This window comes from Triturus cristatus, chromosome 12 (assembly GCF_964204655.1).
Source record: "Triturus cristatus chromosome 12, aTriCri1.1, whole genome shotgun sequence".
Lineage (NCBI taxonomy): Eukaryota > Metazoa > Chordata > Amphibia > Caudata > Salamandridae > Triturus > Triturus cristatus.
In genome coordinates this window covers 203,470,152-203,495,374 of record NC_140595.1, presented here as the reverse complement: position 1 = coordinate 203,495,374, position 25,223 = coordinate 203,470,152, and the positions used below count along the sequence as shown (strand labels likewise).

The window sequence follows — 25,223 nt, the reverse complement described above, 5'->3', positions numbered from 1 at the left end:
CAATGAATCAGTGACGCCAGCAAAATTTTGGGGGGAAAAAAAGGGGCGGGCTCCTTTGCTTGTTTTGAAAAGAGCCCCTGTGTGGGCCGGGACCCGCGGGCATTTATTCTTTTTAAAAAGGAGGGGGAACATACCCCCCCCGGCTCTTTGAGCCCCCAGTGACACCACCTTCTCAAGGTAATAAATTGACCAATTAAAGGGGGGCCGGCAGGGACCATGGGGGCATTCAGGCTCCCCCCCTCTCTCCTCAAAGGTGCAGCCTGAATGCCCAGGGTGGGCTCCAGTGCACCCAGCATAACAAGGCCGGGCTCCGGGTGATGGGGTCCCCTGACTGAAATCAACCCAGCCCCCTTCACCTTCGAATCGAATTGTGGCCTGGCCTGAAGTTGGGGTCCCCGGGGATATATATATATATATATATATATATATATATCATTAACTCCTGAAATCAGAATATGGTTCAACACCTTTCGTTTGTAAAATCAACAAACATGGAGCCTCTGTGTTCAAACGCTTTGGACCTATCTGGTCCTTTGCACTTCCTGAGATGTTGAGAATGCTTGGATGCAGAGGCTCCATGTTTGCTGATTTTATACATTAAATGTTTTGGACCATATTCTAGTTGTAGTGCCAGCTTGCCTGGTCTTCAGGAGTGAAGGAGACATAATATATATACAAGAGGTTTTGCCTGCATGCACCGGTCCACAACACAGGCAAAGGCGTTGGGGATATATATATATATATATATATATATATATATATATATATATATATATATATATATATATATATATATTACCTACTGGCGGTCGCCAGTAGGTAGTTATAGTTAGGACCCTGTTTCCATAGGAAATCCGCAGCATTCTATTTTGAATAACTTTGGCGCCGGTCGACGAATCCTCGCGAATTTTTCAAAATAGGTGGGGCGCTACGCTCCGCTCCTACCCTGAAAGTCTCGGGGGGATTCGTCAAGCGGGGGCTGAGAAAAAAGGGGGGTCCCAAAACGCGTTTTCCCCATGCATTTTTCCATAGGACCTTTAGACACAGCTACAGCCCGAACGGCTGAACAGAATTACTTGAAATTTGGCAGAGAGGTAGCCATAAGGTCAAGGAAGTGCCTTTTGTAGGTTTGGTGTAAATCTGTTCAGTATTTCCTGAGAAAATAGCATTTAAAAGCATATATATATGTGGGCGGAGCCTAACCACACATCTCATCCTGAGATCTGATTGGCTGTCAGCACTTCATCCAAGAAGTGTTGGCAGCCATCTTGGGACCAATATACATGATAGCACCTCATTAAAAAGCATTGCAGTTAATAGAAGGTTTTAAGACATTAGTTACATTATAAATCATTTGTTGATGGTACCATACTCATTTTAGGAATTGTGGTATGTTCTAAGGTGATTTTACCATGTGAAAAAGCCTTCTGCTGGGATATCATGATTGAGAGAAAAATATTTTCTCATGCTTTTACCACAGAGGTTTGGAAGGTGATCTATAGGCTAAACTGAGAGCTTATTTTCTGTAAATTCACATTATCTTTCTCAGTCATGTGAGAATGAAGTCTGACATTCTCAGTAAAACATGTACATCCAACAAGGGCAGAGACTGTCAGTTGATTCCTTTGTGTTCTACTGCAGCTTCCCAGAGTGTTCCAAAGAACTACTAGAGCGCTAACAGTCCTACTTATGATAAACGTATGGCACACCTGAAGCCATCTTGCTTGGATTAAAGTGGTAACTCTTAAAACATTTAATTTAAAAAGGAACAATATGAGGGGGTTCATTTTTCCATAAAAAGTATGATTAGTGCTGCAGAAAGAAAAATTAGGGCACATTTTGAGTGACTTCTCAAATCCTCTTCTATTTCATTAAAAAATTCTGACAAGCAGACTGAAACATGCACTTTCAATACCAGCAGCAGTTTTCCCTGGTGAGCAGTAGCTTTACTACAGTGATCTAATGAGCAAAAAGAGTGCTTACATTCTGAATTTATGGCAAATGTGTGACACATCTGAATGCCTTCTTGATGGAATCAAAGTAAAAAACTGAAAGTATTTCCTACTGAGGAGACTGCAGTAAATGAGGAAATTAGGAAACTTCATAACAAATAAGTCTCCCAAGATGGCCACCAGAGACAAAAGAGCCCAAATGTAGCCCAAATATCACCCAGATGTAGCCCAAGTATAGCCCAATGACAGAATGTCCCAGAATGTTCTTAAAAACAACTAGAGCGCTTACTGTCTTCATTATGACAAAAGTATGGCACACCTGAAGCCATCTTGATTGGAATAAACTGGTAACACTTAAAACATTTAATTTAAAAAGGAACACAATGAGGAGGTTCATTTTGCCATAGAAATTATGATTAATGCTGAAGAAAGAAAATGAGGGCACATTTTGAGTGACTTCTCAAATCCTCTTCTATTTCATTAAAAAATTCTGACATGCAGACTGAAACATGCACTTTTAATACCAGGAGCAGACTTCCATGGTGCAGTAGTTTTACTACAGTGATCTAATGAGCAACTAGAGTGCTAACATTCTGAATTTATGGCAAATGTGTGACATATCTGAATACCTTCATGATGGAATCAAAGTAAAAAACTGAAAGCATTTCCTACTGAGGAGACTGCAGTACATGAGGAAATTAGGAAACTTCATAACAAATAAATCTCCCAAGATGGCCACCGGAGACAAAAGAGCCCAAATGTAGCCCAAAATCACCCAGATGTAGCCCAAATATAGCCCAATGACAGAAGTGTGCAAAACACTTATTATTTTGTGTTTTTGCAGTGTTATATAGTGCAGACTTGTCAGGTATTGGAGTGCTTTACATGAGCATTGGTTACATCACACAAGAACAAATTCATTTTGGTTGTAGACATGGGGAGACTAAGTGATTTGACCAGAATCACAGAATGTCGAGCTGAAGCAGAAACTTCAACCTGGTTCCCCAGTTGCAAAGTCTGCAGTTCTGGAAGTAACACCACATCCTCTCCCCTAAGTGCAACATTTAATCAAGTGGTCAACTGGATAAAAAACATAAAGATAACAAATAATTTAAAAGTGCTTTGTCGCTATTTGAAAACTCAGAAAATATGTCCTTATTTTAGTCTTTTAGAGCACTAACCATAATTTTGATGCCAATAAGACCCTCTCATATATGTAATTTCTAAAGGAAATGCTCTAGGTATTACAGTTTTGATTACATCAAGATGATGTCAGGCGTTCCACACTTTTGTAATAAATATAGAATGTTAGCAATCTAGTTGTTCATTAGGATACTGTTGAGAGGCAGAGGCCAGGGGCACGGACTCTGAAAATTGAAGGCAGGTAGGAGGGTGCAAAGGCAACAATTTAACCACACTGAGCAGGCAGGAAGGGCCGTGGAAGCACAACAGACTATGGAGGGCAGTGGAAAGGGGGGCAGGGGCAACAAACCAACAATACAGGACTTGCAAGAGAGGCTGTTGGAGGGAAGATCTATTACGGGTCAAGGAAGCTAGGGGCGGTCCCCAGATCCCCGGGAGCCACCACAGAACTGAGCAGGAGAGTGAGTCAGGGACAAAAGGGGCACCTTAATTTGAGCCGGGGTGCCTAGGAACGCTTGCTCCAAAAATGAAGAAAACAGACATATGAGACATGGAATTGGAGGCAGAATACAATGGCAGTTTAATGAGAAGATGCAACTTCAAAGAAACCGCAGAATAGAGACATAAAGTACAAAATACAGAATCCAGATAATCATACAGCTGTCATGATATTCTCTGTATCTCAATTAATGTACTGACAGAGAGAGAGAGAAAACACATCTATAAATGCATCATGAGAAACAAGTTACACCAAGGAAAATGTTACCTAGGAACACTCACGTTTACTCTTAGAGCAAGCATTCCTGCAATTACAATACAAAATCTTTAAAATGCAAAAGTAAAGAGAACAATGGTTAAACATAACATGACATTTCATATAGGTAAAATAGAATAAGATACTTCAAGCAAAGCAGAGCAAGACATTTTAAGCAAAGGAAGACAAGAGCTCCCAGCTCTTGGGGAAAACCTGCACTGCCTGTTAACCTACATACAGACGGCGAGGTAGTCCGTCGATATCTGCTCCCTTTTTATATCATTTTGTGGGCTCCTTTGCACGCTACATCTACCTACGTATGCTACCCAAAAGCTTCGTCTGCAGATTTTACCAGACATTTCGGCATTTACCCACTTAATGCTGACAATGGACTGGGTGAAAAGGTCAGTCTCTCAGGCCAATCGCTTATCGTAAGTTCCATAGAGCAAGCAGAAAATAATGGGTATTGTACGGGAATTCAATATATTCATGTATAAAATCTCATCAGTTCTCCTAACTTGACGCTCTGCGGTTGCCACTTCCTTAAAAGCGGGAAACCTGCCCAGGAAGCAAGTACCAGTCCAGGATGCAGCCTACTGTATGTCGACAGCTTCAGGGGGATGTTGAACTTTGATACCGAGCACGGAGCACTCGGGTAGGGTGGGGGCTACTAGTTTGGAGCAGAAGGCCTCGCAGACCTGCCTTCAGACTGCTATACACTAAAATTGCAGAGCTATGGTCAATTTAACAAAGAGGCCTACATATTGAACAGAAGGGCCTACACAGGGGTTTTATGCTGGCTGAGTGGTAAGGATGTCTCAGGATAATTATATAGCAACACAGGACCCGCTGGTCAATTTAATACGGCCTACAAATGCAGCTGGCAGGGCAAGGACAAGGGTCTCATACTTCAGGTGTGGACAGAACGGGCCAGGGGGCCCCTGTGATACAAAATCTACCCTCCTTCAAGGCTGTGGCAATGTAATAGACCATTGTGGGCAGAAGGAAGAGGCAATGGTAGTACAACCATACATACCAACAGACCCGATTCAGCCAGGAAACGTCCAATGTTTTTAAGCTCAAATGGGCTTTATTTGATCTGTCTCCTGTCTACAATATCCTCTTTTTCAATGTAACTCAAAGGGGAAAATCAATACCCCAGTTTTTTTTCAAAATCTCCCTCTTACCCAGTTCAAAATGTTCGCAAGTATGGTACATTGGATCATGGAAGGAAATGGGATAGGGACATGGACTTGGATAACAGAGGACAGGAGGCACATGGAGAGGTGCACCAAACTGACCCTGCAGGGCAGGCATCAGGGTTTGCAGCAGCACAATACACCACACAGGGCATGCAGGACGGGAGTGCAGCACAACAATCCATAGAAAGCAAGAGGGAGGGGACAGGACCATGCACATGGACAACAGAGAACAGAGGGGCAAGAGGCAATGGTAGCTAGCTGACCATAATGGACAGACAGGAGAGAAAGCTGCAGCATAACAGACCATAAAGGGCAGGAGGGACGGATCAGGGGCATTACAATGGAACAGACAAGCCAGGAGGGAGGGAGTAGGGCTGGGGGCAAGGGGGCAGGGCAGGAGCAGCAAGATAGCCATGGAGGTCAGGCAGGATGGGCACTAGAAGCAAGACACACCATGAAGAGCAACAGTGAGACTGTGATGGCATACACACAGACCATGGAGGGAAGGTGGGAGGGGGTCAGGGGCAGCTAACTGACCACACAGGGAAGGTGGGAGGGGCCATGGCAGCACAGAAGACCATGCATGGCAAGTGGGAGGGTTAGTGGCAGCACAATGGCTATGATGGGCAAGAAGGAGGGTGGAGGGGCATGCACAAAGGACGATGGAGGATAGAAGGGAGGGTCAGGACCTGTGCACAGACAAGAAAGTTCAGGGGAAGGGACCTCACAACAGACCACACGGGGCAGGCAGGAGGAGCAGTTGCAGCACATCAGACCAGGGAGGGCAGAAGGGTGTGGCAGTACAATGGACCATGTAGGACAGGAGGAAGAGGATAGGGGCATGGCATGTGGACAGGCAGGGTGGAGGTGGCAGGGACAGGTTACAGTCATCTGACAATGCTAGGCAGGTGGGAGGGGAGTGGCAGCTCAACAGAACACTCAGAGTAGATAGGAGTGGCAGGTCCATGGGACATGGTGGGCAAAGAGGATGGAGCAGGGGCATGCACAAAGACATCGGAGGGCAGGGGGAAGGAGAATAGGGGCAGCAAGCTAAGCACAGAATTTAAGCAGGAGGTCAATGATGGGGCATAGAATTGGGCAATGGAGGGCAGGAGGAGTGGACTGGTACATCATACTAAATTGAGGGCAGTGGCAGCACATCAGACCATGCATGGCAGGAGGGAGGAGGCTAGTCCATGGATTCACACAACAGAGGATAGGGAGGAAGGGGATGGGGCAGCAAGCTAACTGTTCTGAGAAGGCGGGTATTAGGAACTTTATTGTTTTTAAAACATTGTGTCTGTGCGAACTACTTAAAATATGAACAAGTATGCAGCATAATCTCACTTTTATTCAGGAAGAAGAGGACGTTTGTGACTGTGACTCCGGGCTCACTTGGCAGAAACACCCCCTGACCCTCCACCCCCTATCACAAAATGTAATGCCTGTGAAAAGGGTAGGTGAACACAGTGTTATATAGAACATAGTCCTGAGAGCACGATTGAAAATGAAAACTAGATATAGTGTATGGTATAAACTATGCACCAAAAAGTGTGATATAAGATGAACCGGGCGTGAAATATAATATGCAATACATTGTGCGCAATGACAGATTCATTGGAGAGTGCGAGATAGCACAGGCACTAGCGCGTGCTATGCGATATGCGCCTTGGAGTGTAATATGCACAGGGCAGTGTTGTGTAACCTAACTAGTCTTTAAAGTTGTAATATAAAATATGTGCTGGGGAGTGTAACGTTGCATATGCACTGTGACAAAGATATGGATCCCAGATTGTAATATGTATGGCATAGCACTGTGCGTTATAACATAGGCATCGAGGAAGGCACGTTAGATGGGGCAATATAACCCGTGCGAAGACAAGTGTGGCATGACATATTCACGGGGTGGTGTTACAGTGCACATGGGCTAGAGAGTGTCATAGCATATGCACTAGCTAGTGGAATACAACACAGAGGTGTGTGGCACTCGGCAGGCAATGGTGGGTGTAACACAGCATTGGGCTCTGTCAGGAGCGCCCTGTGACTCTCAAGTGATGTTCGTCCCCTTTCCAGAGAGTCAAATAAAAAGTATTACACATCCGGATGTGTGTTTTATTAACCGTGAGGGGGGTTTCTTGCATAGTTTTGGTCGAATTTTTGTCGAATCCCCTTTGAATGGCTTGGTGTGCATGTGTATTAAATGTGCCCGTCAATAGCTACCTATGTTTGTATAAATAAACGACAAGGGTGTCTACCGGGATTAGGCACGGTAGGGCATCAGACATGTCAGAGCTTCACTAGTGGTGAAAATACATTCCACGTGGATTCATTGCATGCATAGTCGCCTTTTAATGAATATCACGCAAATCGTCATGGTGATAGGTACGTACGGTTTGTCCAGCATGTCCTAGGTGTGTCTATAAATATATATTTTTTAAAAATAATAAAAAACAGTGGACGGCCCTGGGGATTGCGGTCAAAAAAATATAATTAGGAGACTGGCCCTGGGGGATGGGGTCATCAGGGCCAATAAATTAGAATAAGAAGGGGAACCAAACAGCCCCCCTTCTTAAAAAACTAAAATAAATAAAAGACTGGCATCGTGCCGGAGGCCATGCCCCCTCCGTGCAGCACTCTGCAAACGCGCCCCCAACAGGCATCTCCAGTATGCGCCAGGGAGCTGCGCTGCAGCCAGGTGTTCTGAGGCCAAGCCCCTTTTTACACCTCTCTGCAACGCAGCTCTGTGGCGCTTACTGGAGGTACCTAGTGGTCTAGTTTGACCCTAGGGACCCTTAGGATTCAAGGGGACTTAATCTCTCAACTTAGAACAGCCACAGGGCGCGTTTACACAGTGGTGAAGGGAGGGGACGGGGCCTGAGGTGACGTGTGCAAACACGCACTATGGCACGTTTTAAATTGGGGATATAATTTCCCTTCAATACTGAGGGCCCCTGGGGGCTAACTAGCCCACCAAGTGCTTCCAGTAAGCGCCACTGAGCTGCATTGCAGAGAGGTGGTCCAGGCCGTGCCACTTTTTACACCTCGCAGCTCTGTGGCACTTACTGGAGGTACCTAGTGGGCTAGTTGGACCCTAGGGACCCTCAGGATTCAAATGAACTTAATCTCCCAACTAAAAATGGACACAGGGCTTGTTTACACAGTGGTGAAGGGAGGGGACGGGGCCTGAGTTAACGTGTGCAAAAACGCCCTGTGGCCTGTTTTAAGAGGTAGTTTTAATCCCCATGCCCTATTATATACTAGGGGCTTACAGAGGAGGTCATGCTAATCACAGGGGGACCCCAACGCATAATGTTCTCTAGTGTATGTAGGTGTTTTCACTGTATTCTAAGTGTCTTTTAACATAGCACTGGCTCTAGGACTGGTTAGTCAGACTCAGTTACCACCAGTATCCGTCGGAAAAAGTTGAGGGTACAGGATGATTTTGCAACAAGGCTTCTTTCTGCTCTTTTTTGTTCTTTCTGCACGTTATCCTTCTTCCTGCACTTATCTTCGTATTTGAGGACTTCTGTTGCTTCTTTCTGCACTTCTTTTGTTTCTTTCTGTGCATTTTTTCTTCTTTCTTCACATGTCCTATCTCTGTAGGCATAGTTAGAAATTAGCATTTAAAAAACCTTTGAAATTCACAGAAAAAACCATAGGTTTCAGGCACGTTATAGTTAGGAATTAGCATTTAAAAAACCTCAGAAATTCACTGAAAAAACCATAGGTTTCAGGGGTGTTATAGTTAGCTGGACTTTTCACTTGTACAAAACCATTGAAATTCCCCCGTTATAGTTAGTTCAGCTAACTATAACTCGCGCGCCCGCAATGCACTGCTGATGACGTCACATATTACATCACTCATGACATGGTCAGTGACATCACTCATGACATCACTGATGACATCTCAAATGACATCACTGATGACATCACTGATGACATCATCCAGTGAATGTGTGTTTTTCTGAAAATTAAATATGTTTTATATATGTATATCTCAAGGTCGATGGAAGAATAAATGGGTATATAAGTGTCTAAATGGATGATTTGTTTTTGAAAAATTGATTGTGTAACTGACTGATGAAGTGTATCATAGTGAATACATGGCTTAGTGAGTAATGTTTAAATATGTAAATATCTGTATCAGTCTCTCACTTTGTGTATAAGTGGCTGCATGGGTTGGTGAGAAGCTACATGGGTGTCTATATAGGTTATTAGTTGGTTTTTTGAGTATCAGTCTGAGTGTCTGCATGGTTCGGTGGGGGGTATTACGTAGTGCATAGGTGCATGAATGAGTGACTCACTGTATGTGTTGAAGACAGCATGTGTGCAGGACTGTATGGGTGGATGAGTGTGTGTATGGGTGTGTTAGTGAGTGAATGACTGTCTCTATAGTGTCTTTATGAGTAACTACATATGTTTTAAACTAGTATATGTGACTATTGGTGTATATATGTGAGTATATGTGAGAGTGAGAGATTGAAAGAGTTCCTGTATGAATAAGTATGTGTTTCTATAAGTGATTGTTTAAAAGACTAAGTATGTGTAAGTTTCCGTAGAAGTAAGTATGGTGGTGTGTGTATAACTGTATATGCAAGTAAATGTATGTTTGATTCTTTATTAGCATGAGTGACTATGTGTGTGAGTAACTCTATGGATGAGTGGCATTGTGTAACAGGATGTATAGGTGTATGAGTACATATGATGAGTGAGTACATGTATGAGTGACTGTATAGGACTGTTGGTGAATGAGTGGATGTGTATGTGGATCTTAGAATTACTGAAGAGGTTGTTGTAACTGGTATTGGTATGTCTATTGTTTTGAAAATTTTAGTCTCTATTTTTGAATGTGTGTATCAAAGGTTATATTAGGGTGAGAGGAGGTCTGCCACTCTATCACAAGGATGATGTCATCAGTGATGTCATTTGAGATGTCATCAGTGATGTCATGAGTGATGTCACTGACCATGTCATGAGTGACGTAATATGTGACGTCATCAGCAGTGCATTGCGGGCGCGCGAGTTATAGTTAGCTGAACTAACTATAACGGGGGAATTTCAATGGTTTTGTACAAGTGAAAAGTCCAGCTAACTATAACACCCCTGAAACCTATGGTTTTTTCAGTGAATATATATATATATATATATATATATATATTGTGTGTGTGTGTGTGTGTGTGTGTGTGTGTGTGTGTGTGTGTGTGTGTGTGTGGTACTCTACTGTGAGGAGGAGGCTGCATCCTAAAAGTAGTAAGTGTCATGCAACAGTTCATTGCAGCTGAGTGATAGATCCCTAATGCACTGTAGTATATGAAGTACAGTTACATTTGAACATAGTTTTTTAGTATTCAAATGCAGTTCAACCATCAAAGCCTTCCTCATTTTCAAGCAGAAATTCTTCAGTATATATTTTGCTGTTGCGCACTGTTTTGTTGTCCTGTACGAGTAATGTAACTTTTGACAGCTAACATTTTAAGATGTGCTGAACATGGGGAGAGGGAGAGATGAAAGATATCTTCTAAGCAGTGACCCACAAAGCAAAGAAATCTCTACATTTACAAGTGCTATAATTTAATTATGACTACATTTAACCACAAGACTTTTTTTTCTCTCAGGGCATGGATTTCATTGGCCGTGATGCGCTGCTGCAGCAGCGTCAGAATGGCGTTTATAAACGCTTCATCATGTTCATCCTGGAGGACCATGATGCTGACCTGGATTTGTGGCCTTGGTGGGGTGAGCCCATCTACCGTAATGGGCACCATGTTGGAAAGACCACCAGCAGCGCCTACAGCTATACTTTGGAGCGTCATGTCTGCCTGGGCTTTGTGCACCACACTGATGAAGAGACTGGTGAGCCCCAGGTAGTAACACCAGACTTCATAAACCGTGGAGAGTATGAAATTGACATTGCTGGGCAGCGCTACAAGGCAAAGGCTAAACTCTACCCGTTCAGCTCGCTCTTCGCACAACGGCGGAGGAAGGATGATGACTTAGAACTCAGCTTCCCAGGAAAGTAGCACCAATGTCAGCAGAAAGAAAGAAGTTGATGCTGCACTCCCTCCTGACCTGTATATTGACAACTCTTTACTTCAACCTGTATGCGTGTAACCTTTGATATCATGGAAATATTAAGTGAAAACTTATCAACATCTCCATCAGCGACATTTTTGGACCTCTTTTTTATTGGCTTTTCCTGCTTGCTGCCTATCTTGATGGCTCCCATTGTGGCATGAGAGACCATATTTTTTACTTGGCTATGTATGAACTTCCTCCAGGGTTAGCAACAGTATTCCCTAGCATCTGTTGAAGAAAGTATTAGCAACACTCTTTCTACATCACACTCTGTCAAATAGTTGAATAGGGGCAAAGGTTAATCTACCATTTGTATGGAAGGGCATTTCATGGGCCATGATTACAGTTGACATAGAGATCTGTGTAAATACCAACGTTTGAGTATCACTCAGCTGTCCTCCTTCTAACCCCTTTAGCCTCCAGGTACTACCTAGAGACAAATGACGAGTAAAAGTCTGAATTCTTAACTGCTACCCAGACTTCTGAAACTGGATGAATGCAGTTTTCCTTTCAGTGATGTCCTGATGAATTGTTTGGCAAATGTGGTTTTATCTCTACTCCTTTTATTGTATTGCTTCAGATAGGTTCTATTCTTGTACACTCCTAAACCCAATGCATTTGGAGGCTGTTGTCTTGTTGCTTCTCATAGTTGGCAAGTAAAACCATGGTCATAGAATAAAATACAAAACTACCTCTTGGTCCTATGTTTAGGCAAGGATTTGTTGGTCCAGGGCATCCATGGAGATTTAGGAAAGAATTGTGGGGGAATATGGTCAGAAGGCCCTGTCATAATACATTTTCATTTTCCCCCAGTTATTTGCACTTTGACTGTGTGATAGCAGTGGTACTGTGGGTTCGCAACATGTTTCAGCCAAGGCAAATGACATTGTGTGCATTTCCTGTAGTTTAAACTCAAGTCAGGATTCCCTTGCTTCATGCTCAGTTGTCTCTGCATGGTTTGCTTTGTGGTGTGTGGCAGAGTAGTTTTGTTGCTGTAAATATGTTCTCCTTGAAATATCTGTGTGGCATTTTTGTTCTAGGGAAATGGGAGTGTATTCTCCTTGTCTGTATAATTCTTGACATTTGGAGGGATTTGTCTCTTTGTTATGTATTTATGACCATTACATGCTGGCCTTCATCTGGAGAGGCTACCTCCAAGCCTCTAAGTATGGGCGGTGTAATAAAACCCATGTCTATGGATGAGAAGAGTTTTTTTCCCTGGCTAGTCACGTCTTTCATCTTTTTCAGCAAATCACTTCTTTAGAAATCTGTTCAGCTCTATCAAAAAGATAAGAGCTTCATTCTCCACAGCATACCATATAACAACAAATGGACAGATGCATCTTTTACATTCTAATCTGTTCACTGGAGTGTGGAGTATCATTATACTTGAACTCATTATTGTATCAACTAGGTTGCTAACTTTCATTTTACTCAATTACCAAATTCCATGTAGCTATATTGTCCTTTTTTGCGTTTCATATTTAGTGTATGGACAAATTCAGTAATACAAATATTTCTGGAGGTGCCTTCTGCTTGGTGCACAATACCTCACCAATATTCTATGCAAGCAATACTGCAATGTAATTGAAGTTGCAAGAGTACAGTGTTAATCATTTGGGAACACTTACCCATTTGAGATTGAATCTTCAGGAGGGTCACAGGACTGTAAAACCAGACTGATTCTAGCCAATTATTTCCCTGTTTTTCAAGCTCATACATCACCCTAGGGAGAACCGTTCTTATAAGGTTACGTTCAGATTTAAAAACAGTTCACCCAAACATCTGGCTGTTGTGTTTGGTTGCTTTACTTGTGCACACACATAAATGGGATTCCTATAAGCAACTTTGAAAGAGATTTAATTGTACTCCCAATACCATTGTCAGCCGTTATGTTGCTCATTATTTCCAATGTTCTTGTAAAGACCCAGTGAACATACTGGGTCCGTACAAGAACAGAACGATATCAAGTGTGGCTGGACTTTGGGACTTGGCCATTCTACCCTCTACCAGAGAAATTAATAGCAAAGACCTCTAGAAAGTAATAGCTATAATCATACATAAATGAACTACTGCAGGTGTATCTTAAACCTGTTTTGAAGGCCTGTTATACAAATAGGCTAAGTTACGGAAACATGGTTTCAAGCAGGACATGAAAATCTTTTCCAAAGCTCCAAAAGATGAGGTGCTGAACTTTGGAGACTTAGGCCCTGTCTAAATACTGAGGCTTCTAACTCAACCCACAGATCATGTATCTTTTGTTAGAGAGAAATGCACTCACAGTTCATCTTGTGGTATTATGTCCTGATATAACATAACCATCTTCACAGTCCTCCGACCAACTCACTCCTCCCCGGGAACGTTTGCAGCCATTTTCCAGGCCTCCTGAGAGTAAAAGGGCACCCCACATTCTTACCCAGTGTTCTGTAATGTCTTTTAGTGCCTTACATTTGTCAGTTTCATGAAGCACAGCTGCAGGGAGATTCTAAATGCAGCTAATATTCATAGCTTACCTTGCACAAGTATCTGAGAGAGCTGAGGAGTTTTAGTATACCATGTAGTTCTTGCTATTTCATGACACTATCAGGTGGTTGAAAAACACTCAAGTCCTTATTTTGACAGCTGTGGTTTTCATAGACGATGCTTACAAATCTGAATAATAGTGTGTTTAAAGACCTGTTTGTGGCAATTCTTTTGATTGATAGGCCTTTCTTAAGGATGCCATTTATTTTAAATGTGTGTTCATCTTCCATATTGAAGACCGGGAAGCAGCAGCACAATTCAGTCTTTCCTCCATTCTTTATGCAGAGGTTGACCCTCATCCCTTGTCATTGTTAACAATGTATTTGTAGACAATATCATTGTGATAGCCCAGGCCCCTTAAAAGAGAAACAAACCTGTCAGTTGTAAATTAGTGTAATATTTTTTTAACAAAATGTCTCTTATTGTACTATATTTATATCATGCTAGGCTTAATTGTATCATTTTACTTTGCCAAGTGCAGATGTTAATTTTGTTTTGGAAATAAAAAAAGATTTTAACATGCATCTGTCTTCTACATGTGTGCAATCAATTGGCAGAGAAAACTGAGCAGATTTCATACTTCACAAAAGAAGATACTACTGCACTCAAATGGAAGTCCAAAATAGTTAGTCAATAATGTAAGGTTCGTAGATAAGTCCAGTTTTATAGATTTATTAAGATGTGGAGAATTCAGCAGTCCACAATCGGGCATCATCATAACAGCCAATACATGTTTTGTCATTATAGGCGACATTTTCAAGGCTGAAAGTATAAATAAAATCTCAATCAAAACAGGGATGATATACAGGAGTACATAAAATGTAATATAAGGTATAGTAGAAAGATATAGCGGGGAACCAAAACACTCCATGGTATAGTGACCACTGATTAAAACTGTCGTGTAGGACGTTTATCCCGACAAGACCATGTGAACTTAAGTAGAATTAGAAAGCTGGTCTATCGCAAAGAAAGAGCAAGTGAAGTTGCTAACGTTGCTAACATTGAATAAATCAGGGAAGTCTGTTTAAAAGTAATAAGGCAGACATGATCTTTGCTCACACTGGGGCTGCCGTTCTTCCTCCTAAGGACTTGGATAAACGTCCTAGATAATCACAATCAGCGCTGCACACCCATTGTAGGTCTTACGCTTTATTTACCTACCTCAGAACAATAAAGCTCAGACTAGGTAGGGGAAGTAACTCCTTAGCAGGAATTATACATACTAACTCACAATGAAAGGGTTGAATCTGCTACCTGTAGGCAGCAATACGCACTCTATAGTATACCCTTCTAAACTCTCTAAAAACGCAACCAAACCCTTTAAATAGAACTTGCTCAGAAAAAACCCTGAAACACTCATCTCAGATCCCTCCTTCAATTCTACAAATGGTGTAATCATCAACGACCTAATTTTCTTAACTAGATCTCTGACTAAATGGCACACAGCAGTATCCAAACTGCTTTACATTAAGGAGTCAAGAAACTTCCCATACGGCACTAAGTTGCTTATAACACCCTCAAAAAATGTTAGGGCCACACTGAATTTAACATTCTGCAAAAACGGCACGGCACAGTACTAGTTCAAGTGGCCAACAAGGATCTTGAATTGTTTGTTGACTACTTTTCCAGTGTAAAAGATCATGTTCATAACATCCCACATTCAATTTACCACCATGGCAGAACCCCAAACACTATCACCCACACTCCACGGAGTGCTCTGGCTATGAGTGAAAGAGGTTCTAATCAGGAGAGTTAGCATACATTTACCCCTAGTACAAGTGATCAGGAGAGTCAGCATCCTGGTCACCACCTAACAACCCCCAGTACTAGCCACAGTTCAAGGTCATGCCGTATGGACACCAATCCGTTTTTGGGCATTCGCAAAACAGTTGGTAATAATACCCTAAAAGCAAATCAATTAAACTCTAGTGTGCCATCCAATCTTCACTTGCCTGGAACAAATAACCTTACAACTTTTCAAATAGCTGATCTCTCGGATGAAGCATCCATCAATCAGAACATCAGGACGATAAATAACAATACCACTAATATTTCCGGGCTATCCACTCAGATTGAAGAAAAAATTACAGATGGAACTATTGATATCCACAAGCTCGCTGAACTTCAGCCAGCCAGCATTCCGTTCCACAGGCCAGCGAACATGCTACAAAAGTTTCATCTCTCTCCTCCTTTGAATAAGGAGTTAGAAAGTCTCAGTGTCCATACAGATAGGTTAGCTATGGACCTGCAGTATGCCGTTGTGAACATGAAGAATATTTTAATACTCTCCGAAAGCTATGTTTCTAAAATAATCCACATCCAAAAATCAGTTCACACACTCCATAAGAATCATCATAATACCACCCCCCACCTCTGTCCAAGAGGATTTATCGTCCCCGTAATTTCCTTAGATATCTGACGGACACAGAAACACAATCCTTATTACTATCTTACGAGGAGACCTCCACTCTCCCAGCTAAGAGAACTGATCAGAGAATTAGAGTTGTCCCTATTAACGCAAACAGAACAATGCAATCAAACTGCAGGAAGCTAAACCCCGGCAACCTGAAAGAAATAACAAGAATCCAAGAGAGGCTTGACACTAACCGAGACAACCCTCTAAAATCGATTTCCTGCCTTCTACTTAATTGCCGTTCAGCAGTAAAATATGCTGCTGACATTGCCGACCTAATCTTGAACCAGGACATAGACGTGGCTATACTAACGGAATCGTGGCTCTCAGAATCCTCTTCCCTATGCCCTGATTTACTAGTGCCCCCAAATTACAACATTGTAAGACTAGACATGCTAAATAAAACGGGCAGAGGTATGGCCTGTATCCACAGATCGGACATAATCATCTCCAGCGTCTTGAGACCCTAACTGGTGAGTAGTGCGCTTTACAAATGATGGATTGATTGATTGATCTCCAAAGTTCTCTCAGACCCCATGGATTCTTGTGAATACCTCAAGCTCTCATTAAGATTTACAGACAATCAACTCTACAAATTACACTTGTTCTACCACCCTCCAGGGAAAACGTAATTTTCATAGACCAGCTAATGGAAATCATTACAGCAAATTCAGATCCTCGCTCCAATGATATTTTCCTTGGGGACTTCAATCTTCATTGGAATGACCTCCAGGACAATCTGGTAATTATTCTTAAAGAATTCCTAGCTGGGCAGGATCTAGTGCAAGCTCATAACCTTCCAACTCATTTTAAAGGCTCGATTTGAGACTGGATCATCTCAAAGAAAAAGTTGTTGAACTAATCTCAATTGTTCCTTGTGACTAGTCAGATCACCACATCATAACTTTCCAAATTCCATACAGAAAGAGGAAATCAGCGTCTCAATTAGTCAAACCCAAGCAGTGGGTAAGAGACATTGAGGGCCTGAACATGGAGAGAATGGCAACGCGGTGCGAAAATGAACTTATACTGCCTTCTGAACTGGAGGATATCATTGATCTTACGAACCATTACAGTCTTACGATGGCTAAAATAATCGATAATATAGCCCCTCTAAAACTCCGAAGAATACAGGTTAAGGACAAAAATCCATGGTTTAACGGTTCTCTGAACGAAGAAAGATGATTACTCAGACTAACGGAACGGAATTGGAGACAACACCCTTCATCCCCCCCCCCCCCCCCATCTAAAACAGTTAAGGAAGTCCAGAAAAACCAACAATAAAAGTGTACTTAATCTTAAATTTTTTTTTTTTTTTTTAAATGAACTGGATAATGCAAAGAACAGACCGAGAAAGCTCTTCGAACTGCTTAAAGATCAATCTAACAAATTGGCCAAATACTCCTTCCTAACAAATAAATCTGAATTGAGTTGTGAAGATTTTTCATCATTCTTCACAGCCAAAGCCAGCTCACAGGAGAGGGACCTCATAAATACCGCTGACAAAGCCTTAAAGCTATTGTGTACACTAGAGGAGCAGCCAGCTCTATCTGCACATACAATGCCTAAAAATAATGCTCATTGGTCAACATTCAAACTATACGATCAGAATGACATCGCTAAAACTATAGTAACTTTGAAACCAAACAACCACTACAATAATCCACTTCCCGCAAAATGTTGGCCTTCTATCAACCACAAGGTCATCTCACTTTGGACTAACATAATCAATGCTTCGCTAGTCGAAGGATCTTTTCCGGAATGTCTGTAACTGGCCAGGTCATCCTCTATTGAAAAAACCTACTGCAGTGGTTCCAAAACCTTTTCGACCTGCGGCTCCTTTGACCTATTGGGCATTGGCCGCAGCTCGTGAGCGAGGTGCTTCAACCAGCAACGGCCTCTTCGGAGCCCCTGCTACCGTTCAATGGGGCCCTCACAGACATCCTTTTGGGCACTTGGTCCAAGTGCAGCACAGGGGCTCCTGTGGATAGGATGATTGCCCGACGCCACCACCCGGCCTTGGGTGACCCCATTTTCCTCTCCCAACACCCTACACCTCGAGCTTGGTGGTCCAAGCCTCAACTTCCAAGGGTGCATTCCCTACTGCACCACCTGATAGGGAATCCAAGAAGCTGGATCACCTTGGGAAGATGTTTTTTTCCACCAGCTCAGGACTGTGGTTGGTGAACACCGCATGTCTCTTGGGCCGTTACACCCATTCTGTGTGGGACACGGTCGCGCAGGTGCTGCCACAGGCCGTGCTCTCCCGTGCAGTTGCTGAGGGTAGAGATGCAACGAAGTTCGTCATACGATGTCGACTGGACACCGCCTACTTGCTAGGCAGGACGATTTCGACGTCGGTACCCCTGAGACGCTACGCCTGGCTGGGGTCCACTGGCTTTTCGGGTGATGTCCAATCAACTCTTTTAGACATAACTTTTGATGGCCATCGGTTGTTTGGCCACAAAGCGGACAACGCACTCGAGCGCTTTAAGGATTCCAAGGCTACGGCCAGATCCTTGGGCCTCGCTACAACCTCTCGCCCCCCACACACACACACTTTTTGCCCCTTTCGTGGCTACGAAAGTGGTGCCCCGCCACGTTCTGCCCAGAGTCACAGGCCTGCACAAGCTGTCCAGCCTCTGCGTGGCCGGGGACGTGGGACCCAGCGTCGTGGGTCTGAGGGCCAGGGGGTGGGCCAGTCCACCAGCGCCCCCTCTGCAGCCACCTCCAAATCCTCCTAGTCCGACTTTTCAGAGCCACCAGTTGCCAGTGGGTGGCAGCACCTCTCCCACTGGCTCAACGTCACGTCAGACAGGTGGGTTTTGCAGATAGTCTGAAAGGGCTACTCCCTCCCCTTCGAGACTACCCCTCCATCCATGCCACCTGCCTTCCATCGCATGTCGGAGGATCACTTGGCCCTTCTCCGTCAGGAAGTTACGGCTCTCTTGGCCAAGGGAGCAATCGAGCGAATCCCTGTCCCAGAAGTAGGTCGTGGTTGTTATTCCTACTACTTCCAGGTACCCAAGAAGGACAAAGGCCTACGACCTATCTTGGATCTGATGGGCGTCAACCGCTTCCTCCAAAAGGAGAAGTTCATAATGTTAACACTGGCTCAGGTTTTGTCTGTCCTCGACCCTGGTGACTGGATGGTAGCATTGGACTTGCAGGACGCCTATTTTCACATCCCCGTTCTGCCTGCCCACCGGCGTTACTTACGGTTCATGGTAGGCCACAAGCCCTTTCAGTTCACCCTACTCCCCTTTGGCCTTACCAGCGCCCCTTGGGTGTTCACAGATGAGATGGCGGTGGTCGCAGCTTATCTGCGCAGATCAGGGGTTCCAGTCTTCCCCTATCTCGATGACTGGCTGTTGAAGGCAAGTTCGCCCCAGGCTGTCGTCTCCCGCCTCCAGACTATGGCAGACCTCCTGCATTCACTGGGGTTCACTATCAATGTGCCAAAGTCACACCTGATTCCCTCTCAGAAGCTCCTTTGCACCGGGGTGGTTCTGGATACAGCACAGTTTCAGGCCTATCCTCCCGAACAGCGAGTCTGGGATATTCGGGCTATGATTGCGATCTTTCAGCCTCTATCCCGGGTTTCGATTAGAATGACCCTGAGGCTGCTGGACCTCATGCCCTCCTGCATCCTGCTAGTGGACTATGCCAGGTGGCATATGCAGGCTCTGCAGTGGGACCTGAAGTTCCAGTGGGCACAGCATCAGGGGAATCTTTCCGATTGCGTCCAGATCTCGGAGGGCACTGCACACCAATTGCAGTGGTGGCTCACGAACCAGGATTCGGTCAACGGCAGATCCCTCTCCCTTCCCCAACCAGAGTTCACAGTGGTGACGGATGCATCACTTCTGGCCACATGGGGGAGGCAGAGATCAGAGGCCTCTGGTCTCCAGCGTAGTCCGGGCTCCACATCAACCATCTGGAAATCCAGGCGATTCGACTTGGACTAAAGGCATTCCTTCCTTCTGTCAAAGTAAGAGTAGTGCAGGTATTCACAGACAACACATCCGCCATGTGGTATTGCAACAAACAGGGCAGAGTGAGGTCGTGGACCCTATGTCAAGAGGCACTTTGTCTTTGGAAGTGGCTGGAACATCAGGGCATGTCTGGTGGTTCAACACCTGGCAGGTTCACTGAACGCCAGGGCGGACTAACTCAGCCGCCAGTGCTTGATGGATCACGAATGGCGTCTTCACTCAGAGGATGTGCAAGGTCTCTTTCAGCAGTGGGGAGAGCCTTGGTTAGATCTATTCGCCACCGAAGAGAACGCGCAATGTCAGCAGTTCTGCCTGTTGGAATTTCAAAGGCGGCACTCGCTAGGCGACGCTTTTCGTCACGAGTGGAGTTGCGGTCTACTATACACCTTTCCGCCTATACCACTTCTGCCCAGAGTGCTGAAGAAAATCAAGCGTGACTGGGGCCAAGTCATTCTTGTGACGCCAGATTGGGCCCGAAGAGTCTGGTATCCCGAGCTCTTGAACATGTCCATCGATCCTCAGATCAGACTGCCTTTTCAGGAGGATCTTCTGTTGCAGCAGCAGGGGACGGTCCTCCACCCAAACCTGTCCAGCCTCAACCTCCTTGCGTGGAGATTGAGCGGTGACAGCTGACAGCTTTTGACCTTACTCCTGAAGTCTGTAATGTTAGCTTGGCAGCCAGGCGTGCCTCCACCAAAACGGTATATGCCTGTAGATGGAACAAGTTTTTGGCATGGTGCGCAGCAAAGGCTGTGGATCCCCATTCTGCCCCCCTTTCAGAGGTTCTCCTCTTCATTCTTTCTTTGGCCCAGCAGAGCTCTGCTCTGGGCACCCTTAAAGGCTATCTTTTGCCCATTTTGGCTTTTCTTCGGCTTCCTGATCACTCTTCTCTTTTCAAGTCCCCTATTGTAAATCGTTTCCTTAAGGGCATTACTCACTTATTTCCTCCTATTCCTTTCGTAATGCCACAGTGGGACTTGAACCTTGTTCTGACTTACCTTATGTGCGCTCCCCTCGAGCCGCTACATAATTGTCCTCTCAGACTCTTGACTCTAAAAACTACCTTTCTGGTTGCCATCATCTCTGCTCACAGGGTGAGTGAGCTTCAGGCTCTTTCTTCTGAACCTCCATTCCTGGCTGTTCACTCGGTCAAGGCTGTCCTTCGCACTAGGCCTTCCTTCCTTCCCAAAGTGGTTACCTCTTTCCACATAGGACAGACCATCACTTTGCCCACCTTCTTCCCGCCCCGCATCCTTCTAAAGAGGAGGAGAGGCTCCACCGTCTGGATCCAAAACACATGCACTTTGATTTTATCTGGATCGCACAAAGCCATTCTGGGTGGATGATCTGCTTTGTTGGCTGTGTGGGTGCCAAGAAAGGTCGGGCCGTGCAAAAATGAACCATCTCTGGATGGGTTGTTCTTTGCCTTAAAATCTTCTATTCCTCTGCAAAAAAGGAACCACCAGTAGGGTTGCGCGCCCATTCCACCAGGGCGACGACAGCCACTACTGCTTTGTGACGTAGAGTCCCCCTTCATTACATCTGCCAGGCAGCCACGTGGGCATCTTTGCACATGTTCATTAAACAATACTGCCTGGATAGTCAAGTCCGGAGAGACGGCTTCTTTGGCCGTTCAGTTCTCCAGGACTTTCTGGTGTGAACTTGGTTCGCAGACCCATCTCCGGGGTTGGTATTGCTGGGGTATCTATTCTAAGGTAAGGAATCTATAACTAATAATCTCTTTCAGATGAACAAGGTGCTTACCTTCTGTAACAATATATCTGTAAGAGACATATATTAGTTATGGATTCCTTACAGCCCCACCCATCCTCCCCATTCTGCAAACTGACTTCTAGGGTAAGGGATTTCCTTTCAGGGCCCTTTTTTTATTTTTTTGCACCAGTGGTCAGTGTCTTGCATGGCTCTGCGTTTCTGGCGTGAAATGTCGTGTAAAGAATTGACGTCAGTGCGCAGGGGCGGCGTCTAAGTAGATACCGCAACGTCATTCCGGATATCATGACGCTAACGACAAATGCGGAGTTGACCGAAGCCACCTATCAACGTGCAGTGGTACTGCTGAGGAAAAAAATTCTCTGAATCCAGTCTGACGCCTGGGGGTATTTCTAAGGTAAGGAATCCATAACTAATATATATCTCTTACAGATATGTCATTACCGAAGGTAAGTAACTTGTTCAGTATGTAGAAACCGAGAACAGTACCTGTGGAACAAAGTTTCAAAATTCGATGCGGCGTCTGAAGTAAGGTAACAGGATGCCATATCATCCTTGTATTTAAATCATCCGTTCAAAATAGAAAAAAGACTAAAGAAAGTAACAGAGTTGTAAATCATAGTGGCATTTGGCCATGTTGAAGTACAGTACAAGGCATATATAATTATGGCCAAAATGACTAGCATTTTAAACTGTGAAAATTGTACTTAGCTGAGCGTGGTGAGAGGAAGTCAAGAGAAGCATATTTTTGAAGTATGGAACAAGACACACATAATCGGGGCCAAAATAACGAGCATTGCAAACTGTAAAATGTAGTATTAAGCTAAGCACACTGAGGAGGAGTCAAGAGAACTGTCCCCGAGACGACTAAAAATTAAATGGGCCAAGAGTGAGGGAAGACTTGCGTATGTTCAATTACTAAATTAATAACGTTCTGGGATGCTAGGAGATTTATGAGTTTCATAGTACTCTGGACAAATTGTATTTATCTAGAGTAAATAAAGTAGAGGGTAGTGGGTAGAATAATTGTCACTAACCCCAAGTCCCAATCCAGAGACAGTAGTAGGGGAGGTCGAACGTAGAAAAAAATACTAGAAAGATGTGGAAAAAATAGAAGGGGGGGGTAGAAAGGAGTAAGTATCACCAATGCAATAAATACTGACAATATAATAACAGTAAAGCATAATATAGTGTCAATAGCAAATGTAAAAAGAAGATTGGTTAAAATAAAGGATGGACCATCCGGATACTATAGATTACATTAACCCACGTATTAACAACAAAAGTGGAGGAAACATATTTCTTATTGAACTGTGAGAAAAGCATGAAGTTCCCTGTCAACATTGAGTCCTTCATCCACAGCTTGTAACTTAATTATCCACTTAGTCTCCATTTTGCTTAGGTCTGTTGTTCTGTTTGGGCCTCTGGGGTTGGAGTCAGCCAGGGCTATGCCATGGAATCTGATATTAATCAATTCAGATGTTGTATGGACTGTATTGTAGTGTACAGTCAGTGGGTAATGTGTATTGTTATTTTTGATCACTAACGTGTTCTTGTATCCTTTCTTTTAGTGGGCGTATGGAGCTACTGATGTGAATTGGTTGGCATTGGCTGATATAGTAAATTCCAAATTTGGTGTTACAATTCATAAAACGCTGAATTTTATGTGTTAGTGTTATATTGAAAACAAGTTGTCTTGTCTGCAGTATTCTTACAGATGTTGCAGTGTGTGCACTTGAATAAACCTTTTCTTTCTTCAGTTAGCCAAGATCTAATCTTCATTTGTGGGCTAGGTGGGATATAACTTGGACATAAGAAATTGCTCAGAGCTACTCCCTTACTGTGTGTGATACGAAGTTTATCTGATAAGTGTTTGGCCAGAATAGTGTCCAATTTGAGTAAGTGCAGATGTTTGCTAAGGATCCAGTATATGCTGTTGCTCTGAGAGCTATACCTGGTGATTAGTGTCAATCATTTGTCGTTGGTACTCCGTTTATTGTGTAAGAAGAGATTTGTGTTGTGTTTTTGTAAATCTTTTTCTGACTTTCAAAAGTATGTCTTCCGAGTAGCCATTTTCAGAAATAGTCCTCTAGTGAGTTCAATTCTTGCTTAGAAATCTATTGATAGCTAAAGTTACATCTGAAACGTGTCATCTCACTCAGATGCATGGTTTTAATCTGTGCACTTGGGTGTGCACTATGTGCTCGTAAAAAAGAGTTTCAAGTTTTTTCTATACAACCTAGAGCCGATATTGGTTCCATCATTGTATAATATGACGTCCACGTATTCTATTTGTCTAGAGTTCACATTTTGTATAAAGGTGAGGTTATACAAGTATTGTTATTGAGATGTTCAAATGGCAGTCAATTTAGATGAGCTGCCAGTCCAAATGACAAATACGTTGTCAATATATTTGCCACAGTAGAGTATATGTTTAGATATCTCTGGTACGCATAATAACCACAGATGATGATGTCTCTCACAGGCACCCATTTAGAGTTTAGCATAAGATGGAGAACATTTAGAACCCATAGCAATTCCTTGGGCTTGTCGGAACCAGAGTCCATTATGCAAAAATACATTACTCTCCAAGACCAGTCTAGTAGGGTCAAGGACCATTTCGGTATGTTTGAATAAAGTAGCATCTTTAGCAGAGAGGGTTGAGGCGAGAGCATGGAGGCACTTTTCCAAAGAAATGCACATGTAAAGTGAGTTAACGTGAAGAGTAACAAACTCATCCGCCTACACTATGTCCTCAAGTATTGAAGTACTGGGAATTTTAAGCCCAGCGGTGCAGGGGAACACACCCTAAGACTTCGGGTTCTTCCTGTTTCAGACCTACAGAAACACAGAGTCTTCTGGGTGAAGTCAAAGATCAGTTTATTTGCTGCAGACCAATCACAGGTATCCTAGAAGTACAACAGCGTGTATGTTCTCAGGAGACTGCTTCAAGTTACAGAAACGGGCTTCTCCTTAAATACAAAATATCATGCCTCAGGCACACATTCCTTGTTTTATGATACGGTCATCTACATGTATCTATTACAAACGAAAAGGCAGAGTCATGATGACCATCCCACATTCCAGTTAAGCCAGCCCACAATTATTTACCCAGCAAGGCTCAGATCCCACATCAGATATCAACAGGCCCCAATAAACACGAGCATCTCCTGTTTGGAAAACAAGCCATAAAGCAGGAACAGTCAGGTGTGAAAGAGATTAGCTGGAGGCTCGTGTGGGATGAAAAGGCTTTATGGTGTGTCAAACCCTGATGCTAATCACAGGTGGCCGTAGGACGGGGAGCTCGTGAGACCGGACTGACCTGGGGCAGCGGAGCCAAGCTGCCCAGGTCACAGAGAAGTCAAAGGAAGGCACATGTGTTCTAAAGGCCCGTATTTGCTTGTAATATGTAGCCTATGTGAGGGCAACCATAAG

General features: G+C 43.7%; 1 protein-coding gene across 2 annotated transcripts in view; it reads left to right on the top strand.

Annotated features, from left to right (window-relative positions):
- Positions 1-14,171, top strand: part of PDPR (pyruvate dehydrogenase phosphatase regulatory subunit) — a 567,407-nt gene extending 553,236 nt beyond the window's left edge. For both annotated transcript variants that reach the window (XM_085640040.1, XM_085640039.1), the window contains exon 18: positions 10,667-14,171. In XM_085640040.1, coding sequence (XP_085496166.1) covers positions 10,667-11,071 — 405 coding nt within the window. In that variant the 3' untranslated portion in view covers positions 11,072-14,171. The remainder of the gene's footprint in view (positions 1-10,666) is intronic.
- Positions 14,172-25,223: the final 11,052 nt, after the last annotated feature.